The sequence below is a fragment of the Lycium barbarum genome, chromosome 2 (assembly GCF_019175385.1).
Source record: "Lycium barbarum isolate Lr01 chromosome 2, ASM1917538v2, whole genome shotgun sequence".
Lineage (NCBI taxonomy): Eukaryota > Viridiplantae > Streptophyta > Magnoliopsida > Solanales > Solanaceae > Lycium > Lycium barbarum.
In genome coordinates this window covers 145,085,117-145,101,960 of record NC_083338.1, presented here as the reverse complement: position 1 = coordinate 145,101,960, position 16,844 = coordinate 145,085,117, and the positions used below count along the sequence as shown (strand labels likewise).

The 16,844-nt window shown below is 35.4% G+C and overlaps 1 protein-coding gene across 1 annotated transcript; it reads right to left on the bottom strand.

The window, feature by feature from the left end:
* Positions 1-14,067: 14,067 nt before the first annotated feature.
* Positions 14,068-15,925, bottom strand: LOC132623329 (uncharacterized protein At4g06744). The gene is made up of 2 exons (XM_060338076.1): positions 14,513-15,925; positions 14,068-14,348 (listed from the first exon to the last, which is right to left on the bottom strand). The coding sequence occupies exon 1, from the start codon at positions 15,673-15,675 to the stop codon at positions 14,524-14,526; it is 1,152 nt and encodes a 383-aa protein (XP_060194059.1). The 5' UTR covers positions 15,676-15,925; the 3' UTR covers positions 14,068-14,348; positions 14,513-14,523.
* Positions 15,926-16,844: the final 919 nt, after the last annotated feature.

Sequence of the window (16,844 nt, the reverse complement as noted above, 5' to 3'; positions counted from 1 at the left end):
AAGATAGAGTTGTCAAAATTCCAACGTTTAAACAATTAGTTTTCAAATAATACTAGTTTATATGTGTTTTTAATATTATAATACTAAGATATATGAATTGTATATGTAATTATATACTTCTGTATGATATTCGATATTTCGGTATTTTCTTTATGAATACCGAATACCGTATTGAATACCAAACTTTTTAAAAATGCATACCAAATACCATACCAAATATCCTAATACCTAAACCGCAGTATAAAAAATTTCGATTTGATATGGTAATCGATATCTACCATACCATGCCACCCCTAGTAATTATCAATAATTACCTGTTAGGGGTAGCTTCACCAAGTATTTTTTTCCTTAACGAAATTAGTTCGAGAGAATTGTATAGTGAGCCATCTTACATTTTAGTTTGTATGAAGTTTGGTTTGGGAATTCTCTTCATGGTAACATGGTCCGTTGATAAGATTATACAATATTTTTGAGGGCAATTCACAGTACTGCCCTTATTTTGGGGTGGTCTTTAATTTTTTTTCCCATCAAAATGAAATTATTTAACTTTTGCCCTTCGCCTAAAATCTCAGGGTTCCGGGTTCGAACCCCTGCTCAGGCGAAAGTTAAAAAAAAAAAAATCTCTAGGCAGAGGTTGCCTACAAACTCTGCTCCATTGGGCATAGTTTGCTTGCAACACTCTGCCTTAATTTGCAGGCAAATTACGCCCGATGGGGCAGAGTTTGCCTGCAAACTATGCTTTAAGGTAGAGTTTTGCGAGCAAACTATGCCTTAGAAAACTCTACCTGATAAGGCATAGTTTGCCTGCAAACTCTGCCCCATCAGGTTGGTGTAACTGTTTTGTTTGGCATGCAAAACCCTGCCTATCTGCCTGCACGTAGAGTTTTGCATGCAAAATTCTGCCTACAGGTAGAGTTTTGCGTCAAAATTCTGCCTGCAGGTAGAGTTTTGCATCAAAATGTTGCCTGCAGGTTGAGTTTTGCCAGAATTTTGCATGCAAATTCTGCCTGCGAATCCAAACCTCTGCCTTGCGATTTTTTATTTTTTTTTAACTAAGCTGGGGTTCAAACTTAGAACCTTAGGATATTAGGCGAAGGCAAAAAATTAAAGACCACCAATTTGAGGCCAAAAATTAAAGACCAGTGCTTTTGACGTGCAATTTGCACAAAAAAAATGATAGTTTGACTGATGACCCATTATTCTTGATTGGGCTTGTGATCAAATTTGTTGGGATTTGGAGATGGCCCAATCAGTTTTGAGTGTAACCTCGCCCGTGGTAGTGCAATTCTTACGTAGTTCGCTTCTCTTTCCACTTAATAATCAATTTAAGTTTGATACCAAATGAAACAATAGTTGGCTAGTGGTGGCGGAGTTAAAATTTATACTAAGGATATTTAAGATTTAATATATATATATATATATATATAAAGAAATATTTGATCTATATGCACAATATATAATTTTTTTCGGTAAAGAGTGTTCAATTAATCGCCTTTCACCGGATATAGCTCCGCCATGGATGTACATGTTCCCATGTAGGTTATGATATTAGTGATAACAGAACCAACTTTTGTTAGTAATTTTTATATTTAAGGACTATATATATATATATATATATATATATATATATATATATATATATATATATATATATATATATATATATATATATATATATATATATATATATATATTTGCATAGATATGCTATCATAAAGAAGCCCATTTTATGATCTAATAAAGTGTTATTATATGTACTATAAAATATCTGTTATTTCTTTTCTTTTATATTTGATGGAAATATATTTGAAAAAGTACTTATTCTGAAAAGTCATCTTTGAAGAGTTGTCAGAATATCTATGGTTGGTCCCTAAGTCTAACACATGGTGTCTATCTCTACCCCATCTCTGAGAAGACAGAAAACATACTGTATTAAGTCTTAGAAGATTCAACTATTGAGTACCAAAATTTGAGAAGATCTTCAACAAAGTTTGACTACAATGGATCAAGCTTAGTATTCATTACTGTCTAATGATTTACTTGTGATCATGTACGGATTGTTTGAAGTTTTCCAACAACTTTTACCTAATAGTTAGGGCTCGTTTGGGATGAGTTTATTGATCCCACGTTTGATTGGGATAATATCCTGAGATAACTAATTTCGGGATTAGTTATCCCGAAATTGTAGTGTTATTTATCCATATTCAGGGTGGGTTAACAATCCTAAAATAATTAATTTCGGGATAACTTGTTCCCCAACCAAACGAGCCCCTAGTGGATTGGATAAGTCAATCCCAAAGAGGCAACAACACTATTCAGAACCTACACAAGATCCTTTGATGGAGCTCTTCACTATTCTGAAATTTGGAAGCTTGTAAAATGAAAGAGTTAAAGTTGGGAAAGAAAGTATTTTAGTCATTATTATCATAATTAAATTAAAGAAAGTATTTTAGTCATTATTATCATGGAATTTGCCACGACCCAATTCGCGAGTCGTGGTGGCACGTACACTATTCCTTCGAGTAGGCGAACCACATTCCCAATAACAAGTTAAATAAGAGGAAAATTAAATAAGAAAAAGTTATCAAGTCTTAAATACTTATCATAACTAGAAATGTCACAACATCCCCAAAATCTGATCAAAGGGTACAAGAGCGCTAAACATAGTCTGGAATAAAAGTCTGAAAATACCCGAAGGCTACATACTATCTGTCGAATAAAAAAAACAGAATTAAATAAGAGGGTCTTTCAGGGTCACGGATGACCAAGTAGCTCACCCTGAATGACCGAAAGATGTCACCCTCGCGTATCAGCCACGAGGCGTAGAACTGGAGTCTGGATCGTACTCTGCACTCAACAAAAGTGAAGCAAGAGTAGTATTAGTACAACACTAGTACTGGTAAGCATCATAGGCCGACAATGATTAGATAACGCATGAAGAAGTGGAAACTAACTAATAGCACATAGAGCAAACAGGTATGGTCACGTATCACATACAAGTAATGGGTAAAGGGATCATGAAATCAACCAAGACAGATATAGTTCACCAAATGATCAGTCAAATATATGAGTGGATGAAAGCAATGCAATGTAATAGTCACCTCTCTTACTCTACTCTCGTACACACATGTTAAAGGCAGTGTCTCAAAGCCATGACCCATGGGGGACCCACGAAGTCCATGTACCACTCGTGCTCTTTGGCAGAAACCTCGGAGGCTATCAATCACTCTCAATCTCCGATAAAGACCTTGGAGTCTCTCTGTCACTCTCAATCTCCGGCAAAAACCTCGGAGTCTCTCAATCACTCTCAATTTCCGGCAAAGAGCTCGGAGTCTCTCAATCACTCACCTCACCATCAGGACAACATAAGAATAATATGAAAAGCATGCCATGCATAATATCAGTCTCAACAATACCACCAATATACAATCAACAAGTACAAGTCATGTTATTGTTTTCAATTATCAATATAACACTTCCCTTCCATGTGATGAGCGAGCTAGTATATGACAGAGATACCAATGGGTGACAATCACATAAAATAACACATGTGGCGACAAGCCCACATAATAGTTGACGGAACCAACCTAATTGGAATTCACCTCCGCATCATACCCGAAGGCCTATCATGCTATCCCCGTCACTTTCTACAACTACATACGATTCTCTAATCAGAGTCTAACTAAGGTCGACCATAACCTACCTCGAAGGCCAAGCGGGCGCCACGAACGATCAAACCAATGCCTTCCCTTTGCGAAGAGCCTCTGAACGATCAAAGTCTATCAAATATGTGATTTACGTTAGAATACGAATCTAAGGACACCCATATTGCTATACTTATATTCAAAACCCAAAACAACCTTAAAAAGTGATCACGGGCCCATAAGGGCAAAATTGGAATTTTATTGGAAAATCATATCACCCATAACCTAAGGGTCATATATCCAAAAAATTAGTCAATTTTATCCATAAATGGACTCTCAAATCATTAATCCTCATTTCTTAAGACTAGAGCTCAAAACCTTCAATTACCCCAAAATCTTAGATTACAATCCCATTTTTCATGTCTCAAATATCATGAATTTAAAGGTGTTCCTATTATCTAATACACCTGTAATGAATTTCATAGACCCAATAAATAAAGATTGAAATTGGAACATGATAAACATAAAAAGAAATTCGAAACCAGAACCAATATTCGGATACAGTGACTTTTAACCAAGGAATAAAACGTGCAGGACCATTAGCCTACATCAATTCTATCATAAAAAAAGGGCAGCCCGGTGCACTAAGCTCTCGTTAAGTGCGAGGTCCGGGGAAGGGCCGGACCACAAGGGTCTATTGTACGCAGCCTTACCTTGCATTTCTGCAAGAGGTTGTTTACACGGCTCGAACCCGTGACCTCCTGGTCACATGGCAGCAACTTTACCAGTTACGCCAAGGCTCTCCTTCGATCAATTCTATCATATTTTCCCAAAATGATTTGTTAATCATTACTTCATCAGTGCTCAATCATAAGTCATCATTATGTCATCCACTCCAACTAATTTTAAAGTCATAATAACTACAATAGTAAAGACAATCTTATTGAGATTTAATATCATTACACCTCCAAACTCATTATATAAAATAAATATTTCATCATTTCCTCATTATTAGATAATCAAGAAACATATACGGAAATCATTATACTACATCAAGAACCTATTTGAAACGAGAAATACCTGATGCCTCTACAACTGTTAGGGGTCGTTTGGTGTGAACGATAAGCAAAAATAGTCCCGGGATAAAATTTTAGTGTCTCCTTATCTCATGTTTGGTTGGAATAAAAATTCAGAAAAATTAATCCCGGGATTGTAGCCTTATTTTATCCCACCTTGAGGATGGAATAACTAATCCCGGGATAACTTATCATGGGATTAGTTATCCCGGGATAAGTTGTTTCCCAACCAAACAAGCCCTTAGCGCACGAAGCAGAGTCCATAGGTGGTTTTCTTTCGCTGTTGTCTATTTTTCTCTTTATTTTTCATGCCCAAAGTAAATGAATTGTTTTTAAACCTTAGGCTTCTAATATCTGTGGGTCATAAGAAGTGGGTTAAGCCCCATAACTTAGCCCAATAATTTGTACAATTTACTTACCCACTTAACCATTGTAATAAATATAATCATTCCGTCAAATACTTTATTTACCAACTTAGACCTTATATGTGTGAAACTCATATTCCTATAAATAAACTATTCACACATATTAAATAAATATATTTCAAAAAGTACCCGCCAATTAAATCACCGTGCCACCATTTCCTACAAGTCAAGAATACCCTTTAAAACTACGAAAAGGGTATTTTAGTGAAAACTAGTTCAAAAGTGCTAAACGACCAAACGGGTCGTTACAGAATTAAATTACATATACCCGATAATGTAAAGAATTTTCACATCATGCTATTATTAATTGATCAATTTTAGGCATCTGCACGTGGTAACGTGAAAATATGATGGTAAGTAACATATTTACACATGATTAGTAATTTAGAAAATTTCTTTTTTAAATTTAAAGATGTTCAATATTATCCTGCCCCTAGGAGGGGAAATGGAACCTCGATTAAAAGAGTCAATTACATAGGAAGAAATGTTTTGCTTATTATTTCTACAATGCTAGTTATAATATGTCTAGCTAGTTCCCGGTACATTTAATTTAATAAAGTTCTTCTGTTTTCTCAAGAAAAGTAAAAACTAAACTTTTGAAATGAAGTAGATATTTCACTCATGCTCCGCAATTCTAACTTGATGATATATGACTAAATACAATCAATCTTCAATTAATTAAAATATGTGCTTTTTTTATCCCTTTATGTTAAAAAGATATATTAGATTTGGACTATTTTTTGAATTATATTACGCTCAAATATATCAACATAATGCATGTGTAATTAAAATGCTATAATGGTAAAAATTCATTAAATTAGAAAGATATACAATTTGAAGTAGCAAAAGTTCACATTTCAATTAATTGAAGGTCAAAAACACTTAATCCTAAATCACAAGAATCAAAATCATAATTTATTTGAAAGTCGAGGGATCAAAACGCAAATTAAGCTTGAAAAAATTGTACAAAGATAATTGGTAAATGAAGGTTTTAGATGAATCAACTTTAACGGTTAACATACGAATATTGTAAAAAAGATCAAAGAAAGAAATCGACTATAAACTAGTACTCTCTCTGTATCAATTTATGTGGCACAATTGAAATTTTAATCTTTATACTTTGACCATGAATTCAGACGTAAAAGTTTTATGAAATAAAATTTAAATATTTAGAGACAACGTAAAAAGTACTATAAATCACAGTAATTAACAACTTAAAATATTTGAAAGGCATATAAAGAAATTTCGGTCAAAGAAAAATCTATTAACTCTTGAAATTCTAATTGTATGACATAAATTAAGACGTGAGATGGAGGTAGTAGTATCTTCCTCACTTTCTTTGCTTTTCTCATCCGGCACTGACCACAAATGAGATAATATTGATGTTTATTGGCGGAGAAAGAAAAGTGGAATCAAATCCAAAAGTGTCACCCTCTATTCTGTATTTATGTATTTTTGAAAAGCTAAGTATATTCTTCCACTAAATTATCATCTGATGAACTCCAATCCACTAAACAATTTAAACCATTGAAAAATAAGAAACAGTGATTTATGACAAAGCTTTTTAATAATTATACATAATCTAATGATTAGTTATTGTTTCATAGCTGGACCTCCACCAGCATTGCTTGTACTGAGCCATGGCAAGTCGGCGGTTTAGTTTAGTTTATAGACATTACCTTTCTGTAGTATTTTCCAAGCAGAAATATGATCACTAGCTTGTCCGCTAATTAGGTGGTACTAATAATTTAATGTAGCAATAACTTGAGTTGAAACCTACCCACATGATTTGTCACGCTTTAATTTTTTCTCTTCCCCTTTACTTCGCCCCCACAGCATTATGAGTCTATGACCTATATATAAGTAGCATTCACGCACGAATTTCGTGCGTGAAAGGACCAAACTACAAAAACACAGTTTTGGTCTTTCACGCACGAATTTTGTGCGTGAATGGCGTCGTCATATATTGACCCCATCTTCCCCACATGACCCGACTTCTCCCTTCCCCACCGCCATTAAACCCTCGTTCCAGTGGTCCCACCCCCCTTAAAACGGTAATTTCGTGTTATTTTTCAATCCAAAACTCAATATTCTTGGTATATTGAAGTGTACGAACAAGTTTCTAAGGTTAGATTTCGGAATAGAGCGGCGTATAACACATTTTAAAAACTCAAAAAAAGCTTCAATCTAGGTATTTCACTACGAATTTTCTATCACATTGTTATATATATTATTACCCTAAGCATGATCATTGTATAACTGTGGTGGATTACTCGTTTTGCTTTTTTTTCTTTTGCGTTTTTGGGCAGTCCGTGCACTGTTGGGACTGCCCATTTTTTCATTTTTTTTTTTACATGTTTATGTATTGTTAATTAGTTAATTATTTATTGCTTGTTTATTTAGTATTTGTTAATTGTTGGATTAGCGACTTTAGTATTTATTAATTGTTAGACTAGCTATTTCAATTGTTAGACTAGCTAATTATTTATTTTGTTTTTGTTAAGCTAATTGTTTATTTGTTAATAATTTCTTAATTGTTTCATTAGTTAATTAATTGTTTATTTGTTAAATATACGATAATAATTTATTAATTTTTTGATTAGTTACTTAATTTTTTGATTAGTTACTTAATTGTTTATTTATTAAATATATGATAATAACTTGTTAATTATTTGATTAGTTAGTTATTTGTTTATTTATTAATTATTTATACTAATTGTATGCTAACTAATTGTTAATTATTTGACTTATCTTTATATTTTAGGAATGAAAACCCTTGGTTTAGGATTCTTAACCCATAGATTAGGATTGAAAACCCTTAATATAATTTTCTATAAAAGATTACATAACTAATATTACCTGTTAATGATTTATTTAAAATACGTAAAACAGATGGGTCACCACAATCTTTAATAAAATATTCGATAAAAGATTACATAACTAATACTAATACTACTTGTTAATGATTTATTTAAAATGCGTAAAATAGATGGATCACCACCCTCTTGATTCGGGGCCCTTCGACCGAGAGTTACTGTATCTTCAGCCCAAGCATAGGTCGCAACATATATGGACATCTGACCTGCAGCCTGAGTCTCAGGTCCGTACCCGGTTAGGGGACTCAGCATGGGAGATCTTAGCTGCTCACCCCCCACATCCTCGTGTCCTGGATATACTACGTCGGGGCGGTATCTACCGGTGCGTCGAAGTTGGTCGGGTACAGCACGATAGGTCGCTAGTGACGGCATTGATTGAGAGGTGGCGACCGGAGACGCACACATTTTATCTCCGCACCGGTGAGACTACCATTACCCTTCAGGATGTGGAGGTCATTTATGGGCTACAGGTTGATGGACGCCCATTGTATATTGAGGAGCCTCCTGTGCTGCCGCTTTACCGGGGTGAGTTGATTAGGCTCACCGGTTTCGCGGCTCTGGATGGTCATATTTCCGGCCAGAGTCGGCTTTTGTTGTCGGCCCTTTACGCTCACTTGCGCCTCACAGACATGCAACATCCGATTGGAGAGGACACGCCTCAGGCTGATGTTGATCGGCGTGCGCGTCTATACCTGCTCATCATATTCGGGGCCATCCTATTCCCGAACACTTCGGGTTCGCATATGAGCTTGAGGTATCTTCGGTATATCGACGATCTCGCCGAGATAGGATGTTATAGTTGGGGCGCTGCTGTGCTGGGCTACATGTATCGAAGATTCTGCTGATGTTCTATGGGCACGAGGGTAGAGGTCCCTGCATTTTGCTCGCTTCTTCAGGTAATATATTTAAGTGTGTGTAATTATACACAAAATATATTTTTTTAAAACGATGACTGATAATTTTTTTTTAATTGACTATATTAGATATGGGTGTGGACTAGGTTGAGACCTTTTCAGCCCATACCAGCTGACCCTCCCGCTGACTATCTTACTGTCCCGATGCCATACGCGCGGAGATGGTCGCGAGGCGTACGCCGACGTGTGGAGACGCACCACAGCCTTTTCCCGTTTAGGGATCAGCTAGACCGCATGACGGCGCAGACGGTATGTTCATATTTTGGATTCACACTCTAGACCACATAACTACTATTTTAATCTTTTATTGTTAACTAGTTCAATTCTTTTTACAGGCTTTTATATGGACGCCGTATGATCATATTTTGGATGAGCTGCCGGAGTTTTGTAGGGCTGGTCAGCACATGAAACACTAGTCATGTACATGCACGAAAGAATGAAAACTACACCCACTGAGTTTGGAATCTCAATAACTGGCAGATATCCACAAACAATATCAAACGGTGTAGTGCGTTATGGCATGCACAATATCAACGATGATGAATCTTTGAGTGATTATTTGGGATCGCCGCAAGAATATCGTGATTTAGCATTCATTAATGTTCTTGAGATGTATGTTGAAAAGATACCTCGGGAAGAAATACCTCAAGTCCAGCCTATTCATGGTAACACATATGGGGACTTTAATTCTTATGGAGACATTTTGAGTGGTCAAGTGCCGCTGGAAAATCTAAGCCAGCAATTTAATCAAGCTTACAATGAAAATTGGTAAATATGAATTTTTTATACTATTATTACGTGTAGTAGCATGTGTTTGTTGTATGAATTGGTAAATAACCAGTTTTCAAATCTTTATAGGAACTATTCTCAAAACTCACCAGTGGTACCAAATATGGATGTTGGTCAATCCTCTCAGTTCGGTCGAGTTGATCATTCTCCACACCATGACAATGCTTATGAACAATAGTAAGTTCATCACCTTGATATTAATTTATCTATATATATGTATGATGTTGGTATTTAAAATATGTTACTTTTCATGTAGGAGGATGAATGCACTTAATAATGAAGATTTTCCTAATTATTATGAGTCATCATCAAGTGATGACGATGAAATAACTAATAATGCAGAGGTAACCGATGATGAAGACGATGACGATGTTCAAGTTGGTATGACCAACAATATTCCTCAAAGCCAAAACCAACAAGAACCAATACACCACCACATACCACCATCGATGGCTGAAAACCCAACTTCTGAAAGCCCAATTCAGTGGCATTCTAACAATATCCCTTATCTTGATAGCCTGCAGGGTCGTGATGATGCATTTGTATTCACAAGAGAAGATTATGATAGTCTCTTAAAAACTTGGATTGAACCTAAGGATCTCAACAAAGATCGATGCTACCTTGCAAAGGGAATGTTGTTCGCCTCCAAAAAAGCTTTGCAACGGGCTGTCAAAATTTATTGTTTTAAGGACATGAGGGAGTTTAAGGTGCATCTGTCAACCTCAAAGATATGAAGGCTAATTTGTAAACGACGGTATCAAGGCTGTGAGTGGTTGCTTCGGGGAATTGTTAAGCCTGATGGTATGTGGGCTATCACAAAATTCCGCGAAAGACACACTTGTGATATGGAAGAAAATCGAGCAGATCATTATAATTTAGACACAAACATGATTGCTCAAGTGTTACTTAAAGACATTGCCGAAACGCCAAGGTAACTTATCCTACCTAGTACATTATATGTCTTATATCAATTGAAAGATCATTACTAAATGTTGTTTGTTTAAACTTGTGTAGGTTCCCCATCAAAGATTGTATTCGAAACGTTCAAGCCGTGTATAGTAAAACTATAAGCAACAGAAAGGGATTTCTCGGGCGTAGACGCGCTTTTGAGATGGTCTTTGGAAATTGGCATACTTCTTTTCGATCGCTGCCAAGGTATATGGCAGCTCTACAACATTTTAACCATGGTACTGTTGTAGAGTGGCGACTTATAGAGGGTAAAATCTTCAACTTCGTATTTTGGACATTTAAACCATGCATTGATGGTTTTGCTCACTGCCGACCAGTGATATCCATAGATGGTACGCATGTATATGGTGCCTACGACATCAAGCTCCTAATTGCAATAGGAATGGATGCCAATAGGTCAATATTTCCTCTTGCTTTCGCAATTGCCGCTAACGAGAGCAACGACACATGGGGGATCTTTTTGACCCATTTGAAAACTCATGTTATTAAGGATCGTACCGGTATATGCGTGTTGTCTGATCGTCATAAAGGCATATTGCACAATATGGATAATTTACCGGGGTGGCAGCCTCCCTTTGTTTACCATCACTATTGTTTAAGGCACTTGAAGGCAAATTTGCAATCAACGTTTCACAATGGCACTCTAAACAAATTGATGTGGGGGGCTGCGATGGAGCATCAACAACGAAAATGGGCTGCAAAAATGGATCTGATCAGGTCAGTGAGTGAACCCGCATACGTTTGGTTGATGAAGCTCGATGTTGAAAAATGGACGCTTCATGCTGATGGAGGAAAAAGATGGGGCATGCTCACAACAAACAGCTCAGAGTCTTTCAACGGCTTGCTGAAATCTGCTCGAGGACTACCTGTCACCGCAATGGTGAGAATGATTTTCAAGCAGGTGGTGGAGCGATTTGTTGTTAGGACAAGGCAGGCCAGAGCGATATTAGCCGACGACGGGACATGGATGCCAAAGCCCTTCAAAACTATGGAGCATTATAGGAAAAAATGTGAGCGTCACCAAATGACTGAGTATGACCCAATTCAACATGTGTATGAAGTTAGGACGGGTTATTACAACGGTAAGGGTGGAAACGTGCATATCGTTTATGAGGCAACAAGAACATGCACTTGTGGTAAGTGGCAAACGTACCACATGCCGTGTTCTTATGCTGTCAAGTGCTTCGAGAGAATGAGAAAAACGGTAACAAATTATGTGGCGGGGGAATACAAGGTCTACAGTTACCTTAGAGCATATTCCGGCCAATTCCACCCACTTGGTAATGAAGCTTATTGGCCAAACGAGCCGTTTTCGATGGTTGCTAACAAGGATTACAATAGAAAATTGGCATTAACTCACGGAGTCGTAGACCCAATCAAATGGATGTTAGTGAAAGAACTTACTCTCGCAAGTGCTCTATATGTAAGTAATATGGCCATGACAAGCGTTCGTGTGGGCAACAAGGCCGTGGTAGTACAAGCACGTCTCGAAGTAATAGATCCTCTAGAACTTGAAGATTGTATTGTTATTGTAATTTATTATTGTATTACTTTGAATTAGTATTGTAATTAAATGGAATGAATTATTTTTTAATTAGTATAGACCTCTCGTATTGGATGAATTATTATTAAATCAAATATTTAAATTTGTACATTCAAATATAATAAAACACTTAAATCAAAATCCTATAAATATTACAAGTTTCAAAACTTGCTTCGGGGCACTTTAGAACCCCTAAAACGACGATCCAAATGTTTAGGTGGACTTGATGTAATGAGCCGACATTATTGTACGCAAAAAAAGATATTAAGTTTTATATAAAATATTGATATTTTGGGATTTTAAAATATGACTAATCTTTGCCCAAAGTATGAAAAAAAACGTGATTGGAAAGGTAACGCAAAAAAAAAAAAAAAAAAAAAAAAAAAAGCCGCACCATTAACGCACAAAATTCGTGCGTGAAAGTACTACTCTTCTTTTTTTTTTGGATGACCCATTCACGCACAAAATTCGTGCGTGAAAGGCCAAAACTGTGTTTTTGCAGTTTGGTCCTTTCACGCACGAATTTCGTGCGTGAATACTACTTATGTTTTTTTTTTTTTGGTACTAGTTTGGTTCAACTTTTTATTTTTTGTACTACTTAAGTCGCGGATTCCTTTTTAACATGTGCTAGAACTCTCAACATGCCCGTTATTAGCTATGTTGTTTGGATTTTTCAAAATACTTTGTTACTCGGGTTAGATCCCGTAAAAAATGTACGTTTTTGGAGGATCAGACCCATATTTGTCGACATTGTTGAAAAGTCCGAACAACATAAGTTAGAGTAATGGCATATCGTGAACTAAACAATGTCTTTCATCTTTGAGTTTGCTTTTGTCGCTAAACCTGCAAAAATATCTTGTTTCAGGTCGATTTTGCTTGAGGTACTTCTCATGTGATGAAAATACGGATGAATTCCTTGATTATGGTATATATTTAAGCTTATTACGTAAGTAATTAGTCAAACAGTCATTTGCTTCAGTCCATCATTGCTATGTAAAGAGCATAATTGTCATAGGTTGTATTGCAGTGGCCGCTAAATTCGTTTTACATAAGCATCCTGACCCAAATAGAATTCAATTAAGTTCTGACTCTGTCGTATATAGACGACATATTGGTGCACTATAAAACGATGAGTTTAAGTTCTCTATATTTTGTAAAAAAATGTTTGTAGAATCTGGTATGCATAATATAACTAAGTTGCTAAACATGTTAAAATTCACTCGTAGCATTAGAAGGTTTATGAAAAAATCCTAAATTCATGTGCATTTGACTTTCCGGAAGGTAGAGTAAATAGCCTCTTTGGCCAAGTTTATGTTCCACCAAAAGTACTTATTTTTTCAATGAGTGCTAATTTAAAAAAACAGTGAAGTGTTTGGTCAAACTTTTGGGAGAAAATAAGTGCTTTTGGGGAGTAGCAAAGCGGTTTTTCAGAAGCTAAAAAAATAGCTTTTGCCCAAAAGCACTTTTTTGAAAAGTACTTTTGAGAAAAATACAAATAGAAGCACTTTTTAAAAACTTGACCAAACACTAATAACTGCTCAAAAGTGTTTTTTTAATTAATTGGCCAAACATAAACTGTTTTTCGCCAAAAGTGCTTTTTTGAAAAGTATTTTTTTTAAAAAGTACTTTTTAAAATAAGCTGATTTTAGAAACTTGACCAAACAGGCTGTAAACCTACTGAGACAGTCTCCAAAAAAGGACTAATGAAAGCGTTTGACATACACCATTAGTTCTTCCAGAGGCGAATTTAGGATTTCAAGAGTATGGATTCATCATTGCTTTTAAAATGAGACATAAAATTGTATAGTGACATCAACTTGGAGAACAAAACGTTAAAGGTTGCTTAGAATTTATTTTTTTAAAATAAAAGATGTAAAAGTGCATTTAGTAGGGTTCGATCCCACAAAATTAAGGAATTAAACCCAGTACTTAACCAGTGCTTAATTCAGTCTAGTTTGACCATGTGTTCCTTCAATTAATATTAGATACAACATTTTAAGGATTATATATATAACATACCGAGTTTAGTCGAGTAACCATGGATTCACGTGATCCATTTTTATACATAGATTCGCCCTGAGTTCTTCCCATCTACACAGCTGTAATATTTTTCTGAAAAAATGAGCCATAGGAAATATAAAACTTTTGTTATTGCATTAAGGCAGATGAACGCACAAACAGTTTGGCATACACACTTTGTTCAATGTAAATACAAGCTTAATTGAAAAACAAAAAGAGACTATAAAGAGCTCCAAATGTATGTTAATGATCCATACCACTGGAAATGTTAAGGAGCCAATTCAGGGAGATCCAGAGGAGGTGTTTTGAAGTTGGAAAGCCAACAAGGAATATCACTATATGTAGCCATGTATGGACAGTACCTTGGGTCAACAAAAAATGCTTCACATTTTGCAATTGATTTTTGAAATGGAAGACCAGGAATGCAATTATTCCTCAAATCAAGCACTCCATTTTCTATCAATCTCATACAAATTGGCCCAAATCCTGTAAAATAATTATCGGACAACGATAAATTGGCCAAATTCCCCAGGGCACAGATAACATCAGGAACTATCCCATACAACTGATTTCCAGCAAAATTCAAGATTTCAACTTTCTCTAAGCACCCTAGTGAGAATGGAAGTGGACCGGTAAGTCTATTATTGCCAGCATCGAACACTAGTGCTTCGTTCAAGAATCCGAGTTCATAAGGGAGACATCCACTTAACAAGTTGTTGAGCAGCAAAATCTCTGTCAAACTCGACAAGATTTTCGAAATGCCACGTGGGATTGGACCGAAAAATCTGTTGTTGGCTAAGGTAAGATAGATAATATGGCTGCTCGCGATATTATCAGGAAGCCTTTGCATGAAATTATTGTTGTTGATAAATAGCGCGTCAAGTTGGTCTTTAGTGAACAATTGAGGTGGGACTGATCCGGTGAAAGAATTGAATCTTATGTCTAATATATTTAGGCTATTCATGCCCAAAATTGCACTAGGAAAAGGCCCAAAAAATTGGTTGTTACTAATATCAAGTTCATAGAGATAAGGAAGATTCGCGATTTTTTGAGACAGAGTCCCACCAAACTTGTTGGAATTAGCATGGAAAATGGCTATATCTGGAAGCTGATCAAGGAAGCCATCAAGCGTCGAAGCGCTAAGTTGAAATCCATTGAAATCAATAGAAGCAAGAGCAATTGCTGATTTGTTGTCTGGTGGACTTTCACAGTAGAAACCAGTATAATTACATATATTTGGACCAACCCAAGATTTTGTAACACCTAAAGGATCAGAAGTGATGGTATTCTTAAATTTCTGGATAATGGGGTATACTATAGCAAGTCTTTGATCTGCAAAAATCAATTGGTTTTGTCCCTTTGATGGTTGTGCTGCTGTAACACTCAAGAGAAATATTAGAAATTTGATACTATTCATCATCTCTCGAAAGCAAATGGAGTGAGAATGAAAACAGAGAAGAAATCAACAAAGTTCACTATGCATGGAAAGCAAATCATCAATATTTGTAGTACTTGATTATAAATTTTTGTGTGTGTGGATTGGTCACAGCAATTAACAAGAGGTACAGCATAATGGATACGTTTTTTAAAGGCTCAACTTGATTAACCAACCAATCCTGAGTGTTTTTAAAATTGAGACCGTGCAAAAAGAAGCAACAATGAATGGGTCATTATTTGGTTGTGGCCAGGGACCAGAACTCTTTCCATTATTAAAAGAAGATGTCATGTTACCTTTTTGACATTTTTGTTATCGGTTTGGCCACTAGTGCCTGATTTCAATAATCATATATAGTACTTATAAATCCTTTGTACAATCTGATCAATACTTATCCCTGTAACTATCAGTTTTTGTTGCAATCCAGCCAACCTATTGTCGTTTCGACTTATGGTTAGGGGCTTAGGGCCAGCCAGAGAATTCAGCTAGTGGCAGGATTAATCAAGATTTTGTTAGCAGGAGATGACATATTTTTAAAAATTGCAAATAAAGAAAGATGTCATGTTACCTTTTTGACATTTTTTGTTATCGGTTTGGCCACTACTATCAGATTTCAAAAGGCAAAATGACTTAATAATATTATTTAAGACTCTATATTACAAAATATAAGGATATTATTTTTTATTTATAAAACATATCAATAAAATTATAAAGTATATCAGATTTTGGTTTAATGGGATCGCACGATTTTAGGCTTTTTTTAAGGAAAAGAATCTGATTTTAAATGTGAGCTTAATTTTATGATAGTTACCAATCAACTTCTTCTACATTTTTAAAAGATTTCTCTGTCTCCCTCTCCCTCTCCTTCTGTGATAGACACCATTTTAAGACCTAAAATTCATTTTCTCTCCTAGAATAAATTTTCAAACCAATATTACAAAATATTTTTTTTATTATTGACATGTGTATTAATTGTATATAAAAATTGATTTGTATCGTTTTGAGATATGTGTGATCATTGTGTGTTTGAAATCTTTATATATTATATAAACTATAGTTTTCAAAAATGTTGAAAACTAATAAATAAATGAAATGTGTATGAAATTTTCTATATATCATTTAGATATATACGGTACAATGTTTATGAAATGCGA

Coding starts and splice junctions, on each gene's coding strand:
- LOC132623329 (XM_060338076.1), bottom strand. CDS start 15,675: ATGATGAATAGTATCAAATTTCTAATATTTCTCTTGAGTGTTACAGCA.